Here is a 24,060-nt window from a genome sequence, read left to right as displayed (position 1 = left end):
ATCTCGTCATGGGCTGAGCCAGCTGGTTCACCTTCTTTCCATTTGTGGAATATTTCACGGAGCCGAAGAAGGAAAGAAGCAGAAGTTTCCTCTTCCTGTTGGTAGCATTTGAAACACTGTGCCCGAAGTTGGGCTACTGGGGTTACACGTCCATACAGTCTTTTTAACTTCTGCAGAATGGCTTTGCTACTTGAGAGTTTGGTGGGGTCAAGAAGCCGCATCTCACTTTTTGCATTACCCTCGAGTGCCCCAAAAATAAAATCAATTTTCTGTTCCTCATTTAACCCTTGTGCCCTCAGCATTGCCTGAACCTGCCCTTGCCATTCAAAAAAACACATTTGACCTTTGTCACTATTAAACTTTGGGATCCATGGAACACCCATAAACCAAGGCATCACCAATGCATTTTCCACAGGCTGGCTTGCAATAGTATTTCCCAGCCTGCCCCCATTTTCTGGTGACACACTGGGGCTTGCAACTTCATATTCATCATCTGCCATTCTGCACTGTATGGTGTGGAAAGGGAATCCTGCCGACAACGCCACTAATGTAACAGACTAGAGTAGCCCGCTAACATCTCATTTATCTAAAAGGTTCGGATTACCGGCCACACCAATATAGCGAGAATGACACCAAGAAACGTAAAAAATGATTGACTTTATTACAACATTACTTTTAAAACACCTCGTTAATAAATTGTTAAAATAATGTTAAATGTGTCAAGCAATAGTTCAGGTTAAAAAATACCAACAGTCCAGTCGAGTTAATATGGCATAACCGCTCCGCATTTTCCCTTGCGGAGCTGATCGCTGATTTTAGCTGGGTTCAGGTGTGTCAATTAGCAATGCTGGGTTCAGGTGTGTCAATTAGCAATGCTGGGTTCAGGTGTGTCAATTAGAAATGCGTCTGTGTGTCTTTGTTATGACAGTTTGTGGAAAAGGTTAAAGGATTTGCATGCAAATATTTATACACAACAAGAGTTCATCGCCATGATAGTGCACAACAAAATTAAAATCACAACAATATGTATAACATGCAACAGTCATAAAAAGGGTTAACCATACATCACACTGTCTTAAAAGATGACTTTATGACACTTATACTTTTGTTCTTTTACTTAAGTAATATTTTGAATGCTGGACTTTTACTTTGATCAGAACACAGTAGTTTGCTATTTTGAATTAAGTAAAAGATGAGAGCACTTCTTCCACCGCTCAACATCAGCATCTGTTCTGATCTGTTTGCACACAGTGCTTTAAACACCCCCGCAGTCCATGCTGTCTCAGAGTAAGAAGTAAAAAATAGCAACATTACACCAGCTATACACTGAGAGGAGGCAGGGAGACTATTAAGAGCTTAAAAAACCACTGTAATGCTAGTGAAGAGACCAGCCTGCATGTGCTTCACTATAACTGCTAAACAAATCGCAAAACAGTCTGCTGATATAAAGTGTCTGTGTGACTGAAACAGGAGAGCGAGATCGCTGTCTCACAGAGAGACATTATATCACATCTACTCTGCAATGTTGTGCGTTTTAATAAACTGGTAATGTGCGAACTTTACTATTGTCTCCGACGCTAAAGTGAAGCATTAACCAACAATATGACAATAATCATTTAAGTATAGCAAAGCAGTTTTTTGAAGGGTTTACTTTGCAAGCCACAATAACATTTATTGACAGTAAACATTTCTGAAACATTTCTGCTCCTCAAATGAGTGCAACACAAACAACACTGTGTTTTACAAAATACTTCAACATGATAATGTCATGACCTGATCATTTAGACATTAGCATGACATAGCCTATAATAATCAGTAATTTGTACACTCTGTGTGAGAACCACACTCACTCATATCAAATATGATATGACGATGATTTCAGCTTCAGCAATATTTTAAGGTCAGCATTAAAATGTGTTTTGAGATTCTGTCGTTGCTATGGTTATTGAAGCTGCTTTGTTGAAATCCCATAATGATGTGTTTATATGGAGTATCCCGATTATGGATAAATTAAAGAATTAACTTTATTTATAGAGCTCCTTTCATTCACAGAATGCAGCACAAAGTGCTTTACACCAAAAGCACAAGTTTAAACACCAGACACAAGGAGGAAGGGAGAATGTCCTCCACCCTCGAAAGAACATGGGGGTTTCAGCTTTTGTTGGCCAAGGGCACTTTTTTTCTTTTTCCACCTCTACTCTGCAGTTCATGAAGATTAGCCTTGGACTCATTTCTCATTCAAGGCATTTTTATTCTTCAACAAAACATACATTCCCTTCATCCGTTAAACTGACATCAGTGGGATTTATGTGACTTTACCTTCTTGTTTGTAGCCACCAACGCAAATGTCTCAGTGGTTTGGATTGCGTCTCATAATGCTCTTAATCATTCATTTATAACAGTGAGTACTATTTGTTTTCATGACAGGCGTCTTCACTGCACCAGAAACTACATCCACATGCACCTATTTGTTTCCTTCATGTTACGGGCAGTCAGCATCTTCGTGAAGGACAAAGTCGTCCATTCCAGTGCTGGACTGCAGGACTTTGATTCTGCCCTATTGGACAACTTAACGCCAGTTAGCATGGCACCACTGGACAAGTCTCAGTATGTAAGTACCAGCTCTACTTCTTTGATTCTTTTTTCTTACTGCCAGTGCCAACAACTATACCTTTGGCTATTCTCTGAAAAGAGAGTAAAGTGGTAAGTGCTTTGACATAATCTATACAACAGTTTTGTCCAAATGTTGGAAAACAATGGCTTTGACTTTGGACACACCTTGCAAAACTGTTACCACTTATATGTCTTGAACTACCAGCTTTGGAAGGTCCGTGGTGTTTCCAAAGTTTTAAATCTCAGTTAGCGTGAATATCTGCAACATACTGGCAGTATCACAAACACATTTGCAGACTTGTAACTATTACATCATTTAAACAAATATCTTGTTGGAATTTAAGCTCATAAACATGTCGCTATGTGGCTGTTAAAGTGCTACTGATCACATTTGGCTGTGTAATGTTATTAAATGGTCAAATTTGACAATTCACCCACGTTCTTAGACCATGGACAGTTAATAAACATATATTTATTTACTCGGTGATTCCTCTTGCTTGTTGATATCCCTTTTCAAATGTTGCTTAATTTCATCTTTGTGAGTCCTGAGCACTGTAAGCAACAGAGGTTATTACCTTGCCTTACATACTCAGGATCAAAATCTTTAAACTCTGACTACACCTGAAGAAATTCAATGCATGCACCATACGGTGGTGTAATTATAACTCTGAACACACAACACGTACAGCCTTGATGATTGTGTTCCATGAAATTGCATATTGATATTGGAATGTAAGTATTTCAGAGTGAGAGTCCAACTAATACGATACATATCTCAATTGAGATTAACCATGTCCCTACTAATATCCGGCGACTGAATTGTACCGAGCAATATCTTTGAGCAACAGTCTTTTTAACAGAACACCTCCACTACATATTTTCTGTGGGGAATTCTTTCATTGAAAATAACAGAAGGGTACTCCCATTCAGATTCAGGGAGAACACTTTAGTGTCGCTTTAGTGTGATATTTGTTTAGTTGCGTTAAGAGAGAAATCCAGGAGTCTGTAATTGGCATCAAAGGTCGTGATTGCTTGTTAAATTCAAATGGACTTTAGTCATAAATTAGGTTCCCAAGAACTTTGCAAATCTGAAAGAGTGACAGCAATTATTTTGATTTGCACTGAACCATGTGGTTTAATCCTTGCCCTTAAAATGTTTCATAAGATGGTACTGAAATCAAGTGAAACATTTAAATAAAGTGAAATAAATATGCTCAAGTAAACAATTTTTTTCACATTATCCCTTAGTTATGAGTTAGGTGATACACGTAATACACATATACAGTAGATTATGAAATGTAAACTAAGACAATGGGGAGTACTCAGGCATTGTAAGAGAAAATGCAAATACATATATCATGGTTTTCAATTCTATTAATATAGTGATAACAAATAATAGTCATCTTCTAGTAAAATGTGTAGGCCAAAAGTAGATGTCCACACATGACATGAACTTTGTATTTACTGTTTCACTTCTGTGTGCTTTTCCTCATTGTACATCATCACATGTATACAGCAAGGTGCTATAAAATGTAATCAGATCATCTAATCTGAGGTGCTTGTGGTCTAGGAATAGTTTTTGCTTTCAATACACAGGTACACTAATAAGAAGGTTAAAATAGGATGTAATACAAGTGTTAATGTTTTGTTATCAGATTGGCTGCAAGGTGACAGTGCTGCTCTTCATTTATTTTCTGGCCACCAATTACTACTGGATCCTGGTAGAAGGCCTCTACCTCCACAGTCTCATCTTCATGGCCTTCCGATCCGACTCCAAATACCTCTGGGGCTTCACCCTCATCGGATGGGGTAAGCAAAAAAATACAACATTCCCATATCCCACATAACACCAATGACATTGTGCAGCACGACTTAAGCTTCCATTCTGAACAATCCTCCAACCACTTGTTGCACAAATGTAGCCAATGCTGAAGCTTTAGGTAATACCAAGCGGCAACTTCCAGGTCTGAAAAGTGAAGACAATGCAGAAGTGCCTTAAACCTGCATTATTGGTGACTTCACTGGTTCCAGAAAAATAGTCTCATTATAAAGAAGTCTATGAAAAAATGATGCTACTTTTCACTTGATTTATTACCTCAGTAAACATTTTCCTGATGAGTTCATGGTCTCAGTCGCTAGTTTCAAGTCCCTCTCAATACAGCATGACGTTTATTTTGCAAGGATGGTTCTGTTCAGAGTAAAACACTTGATAAAGCAGAATATGCTTCTGGGCGTGGCTATCTTGTGATTGAAAAGTTACGAAGTCTTGTCCGGTTTGGGTGTCCTTGTTTTTGTCTGAGAACTCTAACCCTTTCACAATGTGTTTTCAGTTCATGACAGTTAATTGTAATATTTTGGTCGCCTAAAAATGTCTCTCAGAGTTTAGAATTTTCCCAATTGAAATGTCCAACTTCCAAACTCAAAGTATTTCAGTTAGAAGATGCAAAATGTTAGAAATGATCTGAAGTGAGAGGAGAAGTAAAACAATAAAAAAACACTAAATATTACTGAATGAATGACATGAAACAAAGAAAAAAACATTACCTCAGAGCCGGACAGGTTTGCGTTTATCCCAACCGTTAGAGTATCAATTGTTACACTGTGCTCTATATTTGAAAGATGGAAAACCCACTATGTTTTGAATTTCACAGAGATGCACCGAGAATGATAAATGATGGTTATAGAGGGATACATAAATGATGCAGTTATCATCATTTATGCTGCACAGTTAAATCAAATCAAATTTATTTGTATAGCCCAATATCACAAATTATACATTTGTCTCAGTGTGCTTTACAGACTGTACAGGTTACGACACCCTCTGTCCTTAGACCCTCGCATCGCACAAGGAAAAACTTCCTAAAAGAAACTCCATAATTAAAGGGGAAAACTGGAAGAAACCTCAGGGAGAGCAACTGAGGAGGGATCCCTCTCCCAGGACGGACAGACGTGCAATAGATGTCGTGTGTACAGGATAAACAACATAGTACAAATACAACGTTTGACAGAAATTATGTTGTGTTGGAAAAAAAAAATAGAAGGTTTGGATGAATCCAGGAAAATGTCAAAAAGGCTTCCCGGTGTCCAGCAGGACCAGGGCAGCAGGCGCTGTCACGATTCATGATCCTGACGTAAACTTTATCAGTGGCAACCTGCCACATGAGAGACAGACACTCGGGGGATGATACCCCGGATGGTGAGTTAGTAACATACGTTTACATAAATGCATACAGATAGAGAGGGAGAAGAAGAGAGAGGGAGAGAAGGAAGAGAGCAGGGAGGTGTCCCCCGGCAGTCTAAGCCTATAGCAGCATAACTAGGGGCTGATCCAGGGCAAACCTGAGCCAGCCCTAACTATAAGCTTTATCAAAAAGGAAAGTCTTTAGCCTACTCTTAAATGTGGAGAGTGTGTCTGCCTCCCGAACACAAACTGGAAGCTGGTTCCACTGGAGAGGAGCTTGATAGCTGAATGCTCTAGCTCCCATTGTACTCTTAGAGACTCTAGGAACCACAAGTAACCCTGCAGTCTGGGAGCGTAATGCTCTAGTTGGTTTATAAGGTACTATGAGATCTTTAAGATATGCTGGAGCCTGACCATTAATTGATTTGTAAGTCAGGAGAAGGATTTTGAATTCTATTATGTATTTTACCAGGAGCCAGTGCAGTGCAGCTAATACAGGAGTAATATGATCCCGTTTCCTTGTTCTTGTCAATACATGTGCCGCTGCATTTTGGATCAACTGAAGAGTCTTAAGTGACTTTTTGGGACAACCTGATAACAATGAGTTGCAGTAATCCAGCCTTGAAGTAACAAATGCATGGACTAGTTTTTCTGCATAATTTTGAGACAGGATGTGTCTTATTTTTGCAATGTTACGTAGATGAAAGAAGGCAGTCCTTAAAATTTGTTTTATGTGGGAGTTAAACGACAGATCTTGATCAAAGATGACGCCAAGATTCCTTACAGTGGTGCTGGAGGCCAAGTTAATGCCATCCAGAGCTTCTATGTCGTTAGAATATGCGTTTCAGTATAATAATTTCAGTTTTGTCTGTGTTTAACATCAAGAAGTTGATAGACATCCAAGTTTTTATGTCCTTAAGGCATGCTTGACGTTTAGCCAATTGATTGGTTTCATCTGGTTTAATTGATAGATATAATTGGGTATCATCCGCATAACAATGAAAGTTTATAGAGTGGTTCCTTATAATATTGCCCAAAGGAAGCATATATAAGGTGAATAGAATCGGTCCAAGTACAGAACCCTGCGGAACTCCAAGACTGACTTTGGCTGTCATGGAGGATTTATCGTTAACATGTACAAATTGAGATCACTCAGATAAATAGGACTTGAACCAGCTTAGTGCGGTTCCTTTTATACCAACACAATGTTCCAGTCTCTGTAGTAGAATGTCCTGATCAACAGTGTCGAAAGCAGCACTGAGGTCTAACAAGACAAGAACAGAGACAAGTCCTTTGTCTGATGCCAATAGAAGGTCATTGGTAACTTTCACCAGTGCCGTCTCTGTGCTATGATGAACTCTAAATCCAGATTGAAAAACCTCAAATAAACTATTATTATGTAAAAAGTCGCTAAGTAGCTTAATGGGTTTTACTCTGCTTCTCTAAAACCCTACCTAAATGTAATGTTACTTTAAACACTCTACCATCTAGTCTATCTGTGTTTTTATGGCTTAACAAATAAACAATTGAGACTTTTTAGTCTTTTTCCATCATGAAATCATAATTTGTATACTAACAGTATGATTTGAAGTTTTGTGCTTTGGTATGGTCTAATTAAACAACGATTCATCTGAATGTTTCTGGACATGACTACTGATTTTGTTGTTATGGACTATATGCTAAAAGACCAGCAGAGTTGAATTTGCCTTTAGGGGAACACAGATACAGATACAGATCTGATTCTGCGGTCTGTCAGTAGGTGATTTATTCCATTTATAGGTGACAATTTATTCACACACCACTCTCACACACTACTTTCAAAACAATCCTTCCCTCCTGATTTAAACCACACATAAAATGACACAATGATACAAGCACCTGTTAGTAACATCAACAAGACCCGTGAAAAAATAATGATAGAGGCCACTTTATCATACAAGCTAACAGATCACTTATTTTTTGCTTGCTATATGATGTTGTGTTTTGTATGGTTACATGAAGTTACTTGAAGAATATAAAGAGTGCAATAGCTATAGTGTGACTTTTCACAGTCTCCAAAATGTTTGCGATGTCCCTCATGCAAGTGCATGTGCATGACAAGAAACGAAATGGAGACCATCTCATAAAAACTTTGCTGCATAGCGCTAATAGTATACAACTCTACAAGGTACCTTTAAGCTGCTTTGTGTCTTATTTAGGATGGTGTTTTATTAGTTCCACCTTGGCTATATTTAAACATTCAAAGCACCCAAACTTTTATCTTTCCGATGATTGGCCCATGTGGTTGAAGCCGTCGAATGTGCGTTAGTATGTTGGATAAGTTTCCATTCACATACCCTAAAACAATTGAGCAATGCCGACACACCGTCCTTGTCTCTCTGTTGCTGTTGTAGCTGAGTGGTAACTCACAGGCGGGGCTTCCAGATCCCCTTTTTAATTTGCGCTTTGCCATAGTAAGACTGACTCGCACACCAATACGCGTGTTGTGCTAACCTCAGCACATGTTGCTAACTGCGTACGGCTAAAGTTTTTATTGGCAGAGTTGTGCCTGTTTTTTTTTTTGTTTTTTTTTTTAACCTTTATTTAACCAGGATATGGCCCCATTGAGATTAAAAATCTCTTTTTCAAGAGTGTCCTGGCCAAGATGGGCAGCAGCACAGTTACAGACAAAAAAAACAATCACAATCACAACATTAATTAAAACATTTACAGACACAGCGGTCTGCTTCAATGTCTTTAAGAGTTGCTTTAAGTCTGTTCAGAGAAACCAGCTCTCTGAGTTTCAGCTCATTCTGCAGCTGGGTCCAGGCAGCCAGAGCGTAACTAAAAGCCCTTTTCCCAAGTTCTGTACGGACTTTTGGGACAGTTAAAAGACACAAGTCCTCGGAGCGAAGCCGATATGGTCCACTACATTTCCGACTAATGTAGATCCTTAAGTATGGAGGAAGAGCACCAAGAATAGCTTTATAAATAAGGATGTGCCAGTGTTTCAGTCTACGGGTGGTCAGGGAAGACCATCCAACACGAGCATATAAGGTGCAGTGGTGCGTCAGGGTTTTGAGGTTTGTTATGAATCTCAGTGCCCCGTGGTAGACGGTATCCAGAGAGCTGAGGCACTGAGACGATGCATTCATATAAACAACATCTCCATAGTCCAGCACAGACAGAAACGTTGCAGAGACTAATCTCTTTCTGGCCTCGAAAGAAAAACAGGACTTGTTTCTAAAGTAAAAACCTAATTTTATTCTTAATTTTTTCAAAAATTCTAAAATGTGAGGTTTAAAAGAAAGAGAATTGTCAATGATAATAACAAGATATTTGAACTGAGACACAGATTCAATCTCAGAACCCTGTGAAGTGGTGATAGCAGGGAGGTTCAAGTGTTTGGTTTTTGCTTTCGAGATCATCATGAGCTTCGTCTTTCCAGCATTTAAAACAAGTTTCAAATCACACAAATTACATTGTACAATGTTAAAAGCAGTCTGGAGCTGACAAAGAGCCTGATTTGGGGGGACGCAGAGCAGTAAATTACTGTGTCATCAGCATAAAAATGGAAATTTGCATTTAAAACATTGTGATTAAGATTATTTATATAAATGAAAAATAATAATACAACCGATCCCTGTGGTACACCCTTGGATACATTAAGAGAACTAGAAGTACCTTCTGCCGATAAATAGTTTTCAAACCAACAGACTGAGATACCTATACTGTAGAGTCTTTGTGACAATAAGGCATGATCCACTGTATCAAAAGCGTTGGATAAGTCAATAAAAAGTGCTGCACAATGTTCTCTATTGTCTAAGAAATTTATAAAATCATTTACTACTTTTAAGGCGGCTGTTGTAGTGCTGTCGATAAAAAGTCCTTTAGTCCAATGATTCCAGCACTTTATTTAAGACAGACAATTTGGAGATGGGTCTGTAATTATTTAGGAGAGTGGGGTCACCCCCTTTCAACAGTGGGAGAACAAAAGCAGATTTCCAAATAAGGGGAATTTTGTTTGTCTCCAGGGATAGATTGAAAAGATAGGCCAGGGGCGAGGCGAGGAAATCAGCTGCTAACTTTAAAAAGTATGGCTCCAGGTTATCCGGACCTGCTGATTTTCTTGTGTCTAAACTTTTAAGGGCTTTATGCACCTCTGAGACTATTACTGGATTAAAAGTAAAGGTTTGACCTGGCCAGACACGACCTTGAGAGCGAGCAGGGGCTCCTTGAGGTATGTTCTGAGACTCAAACAAGGAACCAGAGGCAATAAAATGTTCATTAAAACAACCAAGCATTTCTGCCTTGTCAGAGATTTGGAGAGAGTCTTTGACAATACAAGGTGGAAGCTCTATCACATTTTTATTTCCAGCTATTGATTTAATAGTTTTCCAGAATTTAAGGGGATTATTTAAGTTATTTGTGGTTTCAGTTTGGAAATAATCATATTTGGCTTTTCTGATTTTAACAGTGCATGCATTTCGCAGCTGCCTGAAGAGCAGCCAATCCGACCCAAGACCTGTACTCCTGGCTTTTGACCATGCCACATTGCGCTCGTGAAGTAAATCAGAGAGATCTGATGTGAACCATGCATTATCTCTGCCTTGTACTCTGTACTTTCTTAAGGGGGCGTGCCTATCAACAATTATAATAAAACCATCATAAAAGAATTTCCAGACATTTTCAACATCGGATATGAGATTGATTTTCTCCCAATCGAAGAGAAACAGGTCGTGAAAGAAACCTTGCTCCACAAAATGTTTCAAATCACTCTTTATGATGAAGCTCTGTGAAATGTAGTTCTGCATTACATATAACAATCTACGTACCCTGTATTCTGCGTGCGGCCGCTATAAACCGGACCGTTCGGTATGAATACACCAAATGTTACAGCCCTATGAGATGCATTTCTTGACAGGTCCAAAATCAGCTCAAATTATGCATCCACCCCTTGATTTTTCCCCTGGAGACCTAATAACTAAATTACTTTTGCAGAACACATTTAGTGTTACCTTTTACTTGATATGTGTGAATTAATTTGGACGTAAGAGGGGAATGATTTCCTAGCTGGGGAAGACATGTCGGATAGATGTCACTGTAATATTACACGCCCTTAAACACTGAAAACGTCTGTCCGTCCTGGGAGAGGGATATCTTCTCAGTTGCTCTCCCTGAGGTTTCTTCCATTTTTCCCCCTTTAATTTTGGGGTTTCTTTTAGGAAGTTTTTCCTTGTGCGATGCGAGGGTCTAAGGACAGAGGGTGTCGTAACCTGTACAGTCTGTAAAGCACACTGAGACAAATGTATAATTTGTGATATTGGGCTATACAAATAAATTTGATTTGATTTAATTTTGATTTGACAATATGAATGTAGCCACTCTGACATGAACGTGTGAATATCTGTCCTTTGCAAACTTCATTTAAACTTTTAAATAATTTGATCTTCTTTCCCCAATTAATTTGTTTGTTTATGTTAACATTGATGACCGAAACCTAAAGGTTAGAAATAACAATGCTATAACTGGGATGATACAAATGCCTTTCCTCTACTCTCAAACATGAGGCTCTCAACCGCTGTTTCTCTCCTTTCTTCATTTCTTTTGTTGATTTAGCTACATATAAGATGCAGCATTCATTTAAAATGTGTCTTTCTGCTAAAAAATATATCAACCAATTTGGGAACACGTCTCATCCAGTTGAAGTTCACTGATCATGGTAACTGTGACAAAGATGCCATATTTCAATTAGGTGCTTTAGGAATGAAAGAGATAATTTGCATTTATTCTGAGAGAGGTCAGTCTTTTTACATTACATTACAGTACATTACAGTACAGTTAGCTGATGCTTTTGTCCAAAGTGACTTACAATTAAGTGCAAACAACCATTAGGATACAAACTCAAAACAAGCAAGAATCTTGCAAGTACTTTAGCTTCAAATAAGACAAACCATTAGCTTCAAATAAGACAAACCATTAGCTTCAATAAGCCAAACCAATTTAACGGAAGATGTGAAGACTTTCTGCTGACCTGATATCAATCAGGAGCTTGTTTCACCACTTTGGAGCCAGGATAACAAACAAGCAGGTTTTTGTTGAGGGTAGTATGGGTCCCACTCGCAGTGAGGGAGTATTAAGCCGATTGGCCGATGCAGAGAAAAGTGAGAGGCCTGGCGTGTATGGTTTGACCATGGCCTGGATGTAGGAAGGGACCGATCCATTCACAGCACGGTAGGCCAGTTCTAGTGTCTTTAAGCAGATCCGGGAAGCCACTGGTAACCAGTGAAGGGAGCGGAGGAGCGGTGTAGTGGGGGAGAACTTGGGTAGATTAAAAATCAAATGTGATAGTCAAGGTGTGAGATGACAAAAGCCTGGACCAGAACCTGCGTCACCTTCTGGGTCATTAGGGAGGCTTCTGACAGCAGATCCTCTCCAAGTTACCCTTTATAAGTGGTCCTTTAGGATAGGTAATATTCAAGCAGGGAGAGAGCAGCGCCTGAGACGCCCAGTTCTTAGAAGGTGTAAAGTAGAATCTGGTGGTTCACTGTGTTGAACGCATTAGAAAGGTCCAGAAGGATGACAACAGAGGAGAGGGAGGCTGCTTTGGCAGTGTGTGAAGTGTGAAGAAAGAAATGAAAAAGGAGAGACAGGTCTGTATTGTTCACTTCAGAAGGGTTTAAGAGACTGTTGACTCTTACCTCTTTAAGGGTGTTTGGAAAACAACCAGTTGTTAAGGAAGTGTTGATGAGATGGGTGAGAAAAGGTAGACGGTCAGGAGCAATAGACTGGAGAAGATAACAGGGGATAGGGTCCAGAGGGCTGGTACCGCCGTACCAGCCCTCTGAGGCAGAGGTGATGAGGGTTAGAACTTCATTTGGAGAGACGAGGGAGAAAGAAGTTAGAATGGGGGTAAGTGATGTGGATGGTGAACAGTTGATGTTAGTTGGTCTTTGACATCCACACTCCTTTACAATCACTTCTTCTTAAGATTGTAGATGTATTCATGAGGCCACATAAGTCATTTTTCTATCACATTCCATTGTAGTTGACCTTAAGTCTTGCAGCTAGATGATGCAAACTTTATAATTCAACAAGGTACCATAAAACACTTGATTCAGATGGTTTTCTTGGTTCTTACAGATACAGCATTTCTCCACAAAGCCTTTTTCTCTCCACAAGATTGTTTTAATCTTTGCTGGTGAAATTATTTCTATACTACCATTTGAATACCTACGACACATCCGATAAGCCCCAATTGTCAAGATACAGTAGCTGGGATGTGCTGTTATGGAGAATAAAATATATGGATTTGCTGCTTCTCACATGGGACAGGACAGAGGTGTTGCACCGGTCAATATGTTGCCAGTGTGTGGGATTGTAAAGAAAACAATGGGTGTGATTTGGCTGGGGGTCTGTGTGGTACTGTCTTTAGTTTGGGTTTTGTATTAAAGTTCAAAACTAAATAATAAAAAAATATGTGCAGATTTTTGAATACTAAACATACAGTATGTTGTGTACGATGCTCTTAAAATGACGGAACACAAATTATTGGGGACCAGGTACCATGAGTGATAAAAATATACAGGGGATCATGTCTCTGTGGCAAGGTTTTATTTTTTCCATCACGATCAACCAGAAGCAAATAGGACCAGTATGTCAGTTTTATTCCAAGGACAGGAGTAAAAGTTATTTTTGTTTTAAAAAGTGAAACACAAGATTAAGCCCCTCTCCCCACCCCAATTTATTTTCATTGTGGGGTGGCAAGAGAGGATTTTCATTAATTCAATGACTCCAAAAGAAGTTAATGCTCATACCGACTCTGGTTCCTGGTTGTGTGACTTAAAAATGTGTAATCATTAACTTGGGATCATACCTCTACTTCCTCAATATCATGTATAGGAAATCATATTGGAATGTGAAATATGACCTAAACCATGAATCAGGTAAAACAAAGTATATGACATCATCGGGACAGCACAGCTCATTGTCTGTTTGTTTGTTAATTTCAGGTTTTCCAGCAGTTTTTGTCTCAGTGTGGGCGATTGTCAGGGCAACGCTAGCAGATGCAAGGTGAGCGAGCAAGTCATACTGTGTCTAAATGCACTTTTTTTATACACACCATGATTTAAAAAAGGTCAACAAGTCTGAAGGTTAGGCTTGAATACAACATGAAAAGAGACACAAAGAGAATTTCGGGACGGTATAAGTATCGCTTAATTGTGGTGACATTTTAATCATCCGTGATATTTATTTGAATATGCATGAGTCAATTTGCTAAATAACTCTGAATACATTTGTTAGAGGAGCTTCTTATTTCAAAGTTCTCATGTCAGGTACACTTTATGGCAGAAAACAACTTAACATTTGAAAAAAGTATGTTGACTTTGAACCTTACACCCATACAGCATGTGATTGTTAAACTTCAGATTCTGAAACCATGGACATTAATATGCTTCTATAATTGCCTTCACAGAAGGATTTTCACATGATTTTGTAACTGCAGAGATTTGTTGACATTCCCATAGTGTTATCGGCTGACACTCGGCTTTCTCAAAGGTGTTGTATAGCAGTCTTCTCAAAGAGTGGTCCGCGGACACTGGTGGTCCGTAGCGACCGCTAGTGGTCCGTGAGTATATTGGTAAAATGTCACATTTGAAATTAATATATTATAAGTTTAAAGTGTTTCTCAAACTGTTTAAAAATGACTAGTATAGACTAGAGCAGTGGTTCCCAAACGGTGTGCCGTGGGATTTTGAAACAATTACGCCTATTGCATTTAACTGTACACAGGGTTATGAATGATTTTTAATTTACTTCAATGTTTCCACTAGGTTTATTGCTGGTACTGCATGTGGTGCAGATGTTTTAAGTTCTCTCCTTACCTTTCCTCTGCTGTCTCTGACTGTAGGTGTGTGTGTGTGTGCGCACGGCTGTGTGTGTTACGGGAGCGGAGCTCCGTCCTTCGCGAAACAGGAGAGATTGTAAATACGCAAAGTAACGCAGCAGACAGTGCACATAAATAACATACGTGTTTAGTTTATTTAATAAAAGAGCACCTGTTCATGTGAAAAGTGAGTTGTGAATATTAGAAAGAAAAACAAAACAAACGTCTTGAATTTCAGGGGGGGGGGGGGGGCGCAGTGCAGGGAAACACTATACTTTATCGGTACTTTGTCCTACACACTTATTTCACAATATAGAGAAACAATAGGTCTTATATGCTTTGGCCTAAATATAAATAAAACAATCATAAAAAAACACTTGTTTTAGCCATTTGCGCATGGTGGGAAATATTAGAGTGTGACACATCAAAGGCTCTCTTCTAGTATGAAGGAGAATAGCCATCTTACAAGGACTAGGCTAAATAAATGTTCGCAGAGTGATAACAGTGATACTATGTGTTAGAGAGGGGATTTTTCCCAGATATGAACACAGGTGTGCCTTGAGATTTTGGCTTGGTCTTTGGTGTGCCTTGGCCACAGAAAGTTTGGGAACCTCTGGACTAGAGTGTAGCATAGATGTAGCCACGTAGGTTTGTTTTGCGATCTTATGTCATAAATGATCTTTGAGGTCAATTTGAGCCGTGGTCAACTGACAAGATGGATCGATGGCTGTAGACAGGATCAGTTAAAAGAAAATTAAATCAAAAAATCTGACGCGACAGTGAAGGTGCATCGTCCTGATGCAGGTGATTCAGCAGCTACAAGTGGTTCAGCCGCAGCGATAACAAGTGGTTTTGTGTGCGTTACTGAGTCCCAGGAGAACCTCCACCCGGCTGAAAGCTGTGAAATTTGGCTTGAACGTGGAAAGTCCAGCGCTAAAGTGAAGAGAAAATATCACAGCGACTACATCAAATTTGGATCCCAATCCACACTGTGTTTTGTGCAACGAGTCGTTGGCGAACGAGGCTATGAAACCCGGCAAACTCAAGCGACATATATAAGTCTCAGTTTCATATGATGTGTAAAATCTATCAGCATTCACCGTTTAAATCGCATATGAACGAAATGCTTGTAGAATCCGTAGTTGTATTTGTGTTGTTGATTTAATGTGTGAACGAGCGATATAGAGAAGGTCACATAAAGCTCATTATTAGGCTGTCATTTGTGATATATTGTTGGAAGTGGTAAGCAGGCCTATTGTTTTTGGATATTTGGGGAGTTAGGTGGTCCGTGAGTGTTTTTTTATTGGTTAAGTAGTCCTTGGTCTGAAAAGGTTTGAGAAACACTGTTGTATAGGGTAGAGGTCAGGGCCCTGTGCACACAAGAGTATGTACGTATACATACTTTATAAGAAAGTGTATTTCAGAAACAGAAAAGGTTCAATTATAGCTGCAGTCTAGAAGTTTTACAATATACCGCATTTTCCGCACTATAAGGCGCACTTAAAACCTTTAATTTTCTCAAAAAGTGACAGTACGCCTTATAATCCGGAGCGGTGTATAAGGACCCCAAAATGGCACCTGTCAAGAGACACGCTTACGACGCGGACTTCAAACTCAAGGCTATCAGTCACGCAGTAGAACATGGGAATAGAGCAGCTGCGAGAGAATTCAACATTAATGAATCAATGGTACGGAAGTGGAGGAAGCAAGAAGATGACCTGCGCCAAGTAAAGAAGACCACACAGAGTTTCCGAGGGAACCAAGAGAGATGGCCACAGTTGACAAAATTGAACAGTGGGTTATTGAACAGAGAGCAGCGGGTAGAAGCGTCTCTACAGTCTCTATTCGACTGAAGGCAACAGCGTTAGCACGGGACATGAATATCAATGACTTTCGAGGCGTTCCTTCTTGGTACTTTCGTTTTATGAAAAGACGTAATCTCTCCATCTGCACACAAACTACCGTCTCGCAGTAACTGCCAAAAGATTATGAAGAAAAGCTGGCCACTTTCCGAGCATACTGCAAAAACAAGATCACTGAAAAGAAGATCCGGCCAGAGCACATCACCAACATGGACGAGGTTCCCCTCACCTTTTGATATCCCCGTGAACCTGCACCGTGGAGAAAACAGGGACCAGAACGGTGTCTATACGCATCACAGGGAACGAGAAGTCATCCTTCACTATAGTTCTCGGTTGCCAGGCTAATGGCCAGAAACTTCCACCCATGGTCATTTTTAAGAGGAAGACTTTGCCAAAAGAAAAGTTTCCAGCCGGCATCATCATCAAAGCTAACCCGAAGGGCTGGATGGACGAGGAAAAGATGAGTGAGTGGCTGAGAGAAATTTACGTCAAGAGACCGGATGGCTTTTTCCACAAATATCCGTCCCTATTGATCTGCGACTCCATGCGCGCCCATCTCACCGATGTTGTCCAAAACAAAGTGAAGCAAACTAATTCGGAGCTTGCCATCATTCCGGGTGGATTAACTAAAGTAACAGCAACGACACTGACTTGGATAATGACGAGAGGGATCCGGGAATGCTGGATGCTGTAATCGCCCAACTGTTAAACTCGGACACTGAAGATGAAGAATTTGAGGGATTTGTAGACGAGGAATGAACTGAAAAAGTGAGTGTATTGTGTTGTATTTCCGTTATTGTGAATACGCTCATTAACGTTTGAACAATGTTGAGAGTTATTGTGAACACGTTTAATAAAGTTTGACTGATTGACTTATTTGACTGTTTTGTTTCGCTTAATGCGCCTTAATGCGATTCCCTCGAGACCCCAGTCCCTGCGATTCCCTCAAGACCCCAGTCCCTGCGATTCCCTCAAGACCCCAGTCCCTGCGATTCCCTCGCCCCTCGAGACCCTAGTCCCTGCTCTATGTCTAACAAAAGATATGAAGACCTTACTTTGGTTAGTTCATAGTGCAAACAGAACAGATAGGACAACTTTCAACACATCATTCCAAGAGAACCATATGGAAATAGACAAAAATACACAAATACCATAAATAAATGCACAGAACACAATAAACGACAGTGAAAACAACGTTTCAAATATAGTGCCAAAGGTTTGCCTTTCGACAGCCTTAGGGAACATACTTGTTCGAACCACTCAGATTTAAAACAAAGTTTTACCTATAACCTTGAAAGTAGCATTCTTTTCAAAGAGGAGATGCTGGAAGATAATCATCTCTAACAATGTTCAGAGCCGTTTGGTGAAGCAGAACTGAAGGTGAAGGTTGAAGAAAGACACATAGGAGAGAGCAGTGGTTTTATTTTCTCTAGTATTCTGGCTACCACTACACACTGTAATACAGAAAGTAAGCACACTTTTCAAACCTAATTGACTATATATGTCAACACTATTGCCTTACAGCAAGAGGATTGTGTGTTGGAACCCTACTTTGGTTGTAAATTGTCCATTGACACCCTGTGACCTGTCTCTCAGCGCTGACACACTGGTGACCCTGAACACAATTGCCATTGCTTTAGAATAATCCTGTCACAGAACATTTAATGGATTTCTTTGTGTTTTGTCTTTATCTGTGTACTATCACAACCCGTAGTCCCGTATGTCATCATTTTAGATAATGGAGAGCATTTCTTTGTATCTGCAGCTTCTTTTGTACACAGATAAATAAACACAGGATTTAGGCGAATCATGGCATTTGCTCTGTGAACAATAGTGAGCCCTGCATAAGAGAAATAATGTGCCTGTTATTGTCTTCACTGAAAAATGGAGGTCAATTTATGCTCAGTGACTGGAAAAACAGAAAGTCCGTTTACTTAAAAAACAAAGGCAGTAAAACAGTACTGTAATAAAGCGTTTTTTTATGAAACTTCGTCACTTCTGACACTTTGTCAGAGAGGGTTTTAATAACTTGTTGAGGTCATGTTCTTTTTTGCAAAGCATAATATTGTATATGGGGTTCTTTTTTCTGGTGTGTAGATGTTAGCTTTTGGTATGACTAACAGTCAGCTTTGTAGAGAATGGATGCATTACATATTTTGTTCAGTGTTTTGTTCCACATTTGATATTTCACATTTGACATTTCCATAGGTGAATTGTTTTTTAAAGTTGACATACTTTCACTCTTGCAATTCTGCATTGATTCCATGAAAGTTTAGGAAGTCTCTCTGTGTAATGCACTGCAACTCTACTTTTATGCCATTTCCCCACATTACATTGGGGATGTATTTCTGGAGACCATATATGCTCGACATGCAAAGTGCACACTTGCAGGAGTCTGCTCAATGTTTACAATGCGACTGCATAAACATGTTAGCATAATCCCCTGGAACAGCCGCAATATGGGAAACTATAAGTGTGAGTTATGACATACATGTTATTATCCCTGTTCACATATGGAGAGAATGCCAGGCTGAACTCCTTCACACTTTTCAGTATGACATTCAGAGTATAATAGTAAAATGTATACAATTAACTTAAGCCTATAAGGCAAAGCTGGCCATTAAAATGATAGGAAGCTATGTCATGAACACATACAGTATCGAAATGGTTCAATTAAGAATAATATCAGAGGAAAAGGGAAAAGAAAAACATCTTCAGAAACCTGGACACTGAGCTGCAAAAAATACAATATATTACATTTCTTTCTCTTTCCTTTTGCATCTGTCATTTTTAATTAGTATTTTAAGCATTATGTAAACAAGGTCACCCCTCCTGCTGTGTTTTTGTCATCCATATTTAACTTCCCTTTAATTCTGTTAATCTGTTTTTCACCATCACCCTCTTCCCTGTTACTATTGGTGTCTTCTCTGTCACCCTTCCACTGATTATTTTGACAAACCAAAAAGTTTAGGACAATCTGAATAACTTTGAACCAAAATGTAACCTCTAACCTCCCTTTTTTCTTTCATACTGAACTTTATTTGGTGCATCTTTACTACTCAGCCTGTCTCATCTTTCTCTGCACCTCTAGTCTGTCACTTTCTTATTTGCTCTGTCTCTTATTTTTCTAACTTCATCCTCTCCTCTGTAATTGTGTCAACTGCAGGTGTTGGGAGTTAAGTGCAGGTAACATTAAGTGGATCTACCAGGTTCCCATCCTGACTGCCATTGGGGTAAGAGTCTGAGTGTGAAATACAGAGTTTGCTGTTAGCTATTGCTATGTGTGATTGTAGCTTGAGAAGTTGCATTTGCTACTTGTACTGAGGCTGAAGTAAGAATTAACTTACTAACTTTTTGAACAGGGACAGTAATCGAAAAGTGGGGACCCTTTTGTGTTTAAGCTAAAAGCATAAATTCAAATCATAGTTTTCTAAGCTTGTGACATCATCCCACTTGGAATAAACTTCCCTTTCTCACTCAAAATACCAATTTAAAGCAAGTTATGATTTCAAAAAGAGAGTCAAAGGTCTGCCACGTCATTCTGATTATTGAGATGTAGTTATTAGTTGTTATTATTATTATCATTATTATTATTATTATTAATAATTATCACGGCATGAAAATTATTTGGAATTTGGAATCATTATGAACTTACAGCGTGGTGCCATATTTTGTTGCAGCAGGTAAATGCCTAGTTAAGGAAAATGTGCTAAAAGATGCCTGTTGTGATGATATTAACATTTAGAATTATATTTAATTGTGTATAATTAATCTCAGTAGCTGGGTCATGATATTCTCCATTGAATTACTCTTTGGAGGAGAGTACTATACATCTACAAAACTAAAATGTCCCTGTAGTTAGTTCACTGTAAGTTGCTCTGGATAAGAGCGTCTGCTAAATGACCTGTAATGTAATGTTTAGCCAACGAAAGCAAAACACATCTGAGCACAAATAACCCTGAGACAGAATGGAGCTTGAGTCTGTTGAACAATTTTTAAAAATTATTTCCATGTAATTCTGAAAAGGAAGTAGCAGTACAGCCAAGAAGTGGTGAGATTCATTAACGAAGAAACTGAGGGGAGCAGGAAGGGCAAATCACTTAACGTCATGTGATAGTTTTGCATTTTCAGAGAGGCTGTATCTTGCTCTGTGTTCCCTACAGTCAACCATGATGGAGTTGTTACGCAACGCCACATGTCGTTAGAAAGCTTAGAATCTCGTCTATTTAGTGAGCAAAACTGTTTTGAGATCAAAATCACAACAACAAGTACAGTAGGCATCTCACACAAGCAAGCACACTCTCAATCAAACCCATAACTTTGAGCCAACTCCCCTATGAAGTCTCATCATAGTCCTGTAATCATTAATAATCCACAAAAAAACTATTCCTGTGTCATTGCCAAAGGTCCAAAAGATTGTTTCCAGTAAATATTATATCCATCTTGAACATAGTCACATTGATAAATGCCCATGAACAGCTGTTGCAATCTTTGAAATCAGCTGATCGATGTGTTTATTTTCATGATGATAATCGATAATAACGGCACGTAGCAAGCTATTAGCGCTATTTTGATATTTGCTAACGGGATTTCGAACTCTGACCTTTCAATTGACACTTCATTTGAGCCAATCGGAGCTTCCATGCGTTATCTACAGCCATCAAGAGCCAATGAGTGACGATAAGGTGATGGTTTCTCTCTGGGAACCATCACCTTATCGTGGTGGAGAGGTTTGTGTGTCCCTATGAACCTGAGAGCTGTGTTGTCTGGAGCCTAGTGCTCCTGGTAGGGTCTCCCAAGGCAAATTGGTCTCAGGTGAGGGGCCAGACTAAGAATGGTTCAAAAAACGACTTCATGAAAGAAAGGGAAAGGAAAGGAGAGACCCTGCCCGGAGGAAGCCCGGGGCCCCCGTCTGGAGCCAGGCCCAGAGGGAGGGCCCGACAGCGAGCGCCTGGTGGCCGGGTTTGCCACGAAGCCCGGTCGGGCACAGCCCGAAGAAGCTACGTGGTGCCTCCCATCCATCCATCCTGTGGGCCCACCACTCATGGGAAAAACCGCTGGGGTCGGGTGCGCTGTCACACGGGTGGCAGTGATTGTCAGGGACCTCGACGGACCAGACCCGGGCAGCAGAGACTGGCTCTAGGGGACGTGGAATGTCACCTCTCTGTGGGGGAAGGAGCCGGAACTAGTGCGGGAGGTGGATCGCTACCAGTTGGATCTGGTGGGGCTTACCTCCACGCACAGTCTTGGCTCTGGAACCGTACTCCTGGATAGGGGTTGGACTCTATTCTTCTCCGGAGTTGCCCAAGGTGTGAGGCATCGGGCCGGGGTGGGGATACTCACTAGCCCCCGGCTGAGCGCCGCTACGTTGGAGTTTATCCCGGTGGACGAGAGGGTCGCCTCCCTACGCCTTTGGGTTATGGGGGGGGAAACTCTGACTGTTGTTTGTGCCTATGCCCCAAACCGCAGTTCTGAGTATTCGGCCTTCTTGGAGACCCTGAATGGAGCCCTGCAGGGGCCTCCAGTAGGGGACTCCGTAGTCTTGCTGGGAGACTTCAACGCACACGTGGGAAACGATGGAGACACCTGGAGAGGCGTGATTGGGAGGAAGGGCCTCCCTGATCTAAACCCGAACGGTCGTTTGTTATGGACTTCTGTGCTAGTCATGGAATGGCCATAACAAACACCATGTTCGAACATAAGGATGCTCATAAGTGTACGTGTTACCAGAGCACTCTAGGCCAAAGGTCAATGATCGATTTCGTAATCGTATCATCTGATCTGAGGCCGCATGTTTTGGACACTCGGGTGAAGAGAGGGGCGGAGCTGTCGACTGATCACCATCTGGTGGTGAGTTGGATCAAGGGGTGGGGGAAGACTCTGGACAGACCTGGTAAACCCAAACGGGTAGTGCGGGTGAACTGGGAAAGTCTGGAGGAAGCCCCTGTCCTGGGGATCTTTAACTCACACCTCCGGCGGAGGTCATCGTCAATTTCCCTAATGGAAGTCACTGAGGTTGTCAAACAACTCCACAGTGGCAAAGCCGCAGGGGTTGATGAGATCCGTCCAGAAATGCTGAAGGCTTTGGGTGTTGAGGGGCTGTCTTGGTTTTACTCAATATGCATATATGTACAATACAGGAGTTTGAAAGTGGATACTATAAATGTAGAGTTTTAGTCATGACAAGGTATGGCATTGTGTAAACCTTCTTGTACAGAAGCATCACGTAATTGACTAAAATATATAATACGTACAACATTCTCCGTCTCTTCTCATCGTTCTCGTTATCTTGATGTAATTCAAATACAAAATGAGCTTTATAGCAATTTGTTGCTAAAGCAAATCAATAAGGATTAAGAGTATGTTACCGTCTACACTGTGCACAACTCCTCTGCAGGCTGAGGAATCTTTTAGTTTTGGAGCCTGCTATAAAAGCACAAACTTAGAAAAAGAAACAATGTTTGTTTAGGCAGTGTCATGCTGTGAAGACATCAGAATAAATTAATGACCAAACTACTGAAAGATTTGTTAAAAGGCATGTTCTGCCTTAAGTCGGCTGTGCCTGTCTGCTGATTGAGTTAAATGAATACCAAGCTGTGATTGGAAAACCATCTCCTGTAGATTTTAATGAGACAGCATTAGCTACATTAGATTCTCCAGAAGAAATGACAACCTGCAGAAATCTATCCAGAAAGCTATGTATGGATTCAATTCAACACTCATGTACCAATTCAGTCAATTACTTCAAACGCTTCACTTCAGGAAAGTTATTATTTCTGTGTCTTTGTAAAATAGAGCTTGGTAGGGAATGTGCTTATAAAATCTGACAGACTTGTAATGCTTGAAGTCATTTAATAACTCAGGAATTGACTTGATCTAACAACCTAAGATTGGTTTTCAGTCAGTAGGTCGCTCAGCTGGTCAGCTGGCATTTTGGTCCAGAGTGAAATATCTCAACACATATTATTAGATTGACTTTCTTGAAATGTTGTACAGACATCCCTGAATGCCCCAGAGATATTTCTATTGGCTTTGTGGTCCATTGCTATGAAATTTGGTTCAGACATTCATGTCCCCCTTACGTTGAATTGGGATGTGATGTAAACATCCCATACTGACAAATCCGGGCTGTATAGGCGGGAGAAGACAAACTGCTATTACTGCGGTGGCACCTTATCTGTAAAAGATTGTGTAGAAGATTACATTTTTAGGAGCTTTTGCCACAAAATCTATCCATTAGATCAGGGGTCGGGAACCTATGGCTCTTTCGATAACGCAATATGGCTCGCAGACAATTTTGAGCTGACATTTAACATGATTAAGAAGTAATAAATAATTATACTGTGTCATTTTAAAGTAAAACATTTAGCAGCGGATTTGTTTTTAGTTCTCCCCTCTCTTTCCTCCACTCTGTCTCTGACTGTAGGTTAAAGTTTAAAGTGTGTTCACACGTGTGTGTGTGTGTGTGTGTGTGTGTGTGTGTGTGTGTGTGTGTGTGTGTGTGGGGGCGGAGCCCCGCCCAACGTGAAACCGAGCAG

General features: G+C 40.2%; 1 protein-coding gene across 3 annotated transcripts in view; it reads left to right on the top strand.

The window, feature by feature from the left end:
* Positions 1–24,060, top strand: part of pth2ra (parathyroid hormone 2 receptor a) — a 54,718-nt gene that overhangs the window by 12,720 nt on the left and 17,938 nt on the right. For all 3 annotated transcript variants that reach the window (XM_029459863.1, XM_029459862.1, XM_029459865.1), the window contains exons 6-9: positions 2,428–2,611; positions 4,269–4,422; positions 13,786–13,846; positions 19,689–19,755. In XM_029459863.1, coding sequence (XP_029315723.1) covers positions 2,428–2,611; positions 4,269–4,422; positions 13,786–13,846; positions 19,689–19,755 — 466 coding nt within the window. The remainder of the gene's footprint in view (positions 1–2,427; positions 2,612–4,268; positions 4,423–13,785; positions 13,847–19,688; positions 19,756–24,060) is intronic.

This window comes from Cottoperca gobio, chromosome 21, assembly GCF_900634415.1.
Source record: "Cottoperca gobio chromosome 21, fCotGob3.1, whole genome shotgun sequence".
Taxonomy (NCBI): Eukaryota; Metazoa; Chordata; class Actinopteri; order Perciformes; family Bovichtidae; genus Cottoperca; species Cottoperca gobio.
The sequence above is the reverse complement of the archived record's forward strand: the minus strand, read 5'-3'. Positions and strand labels throughout refer to the sequence as shown.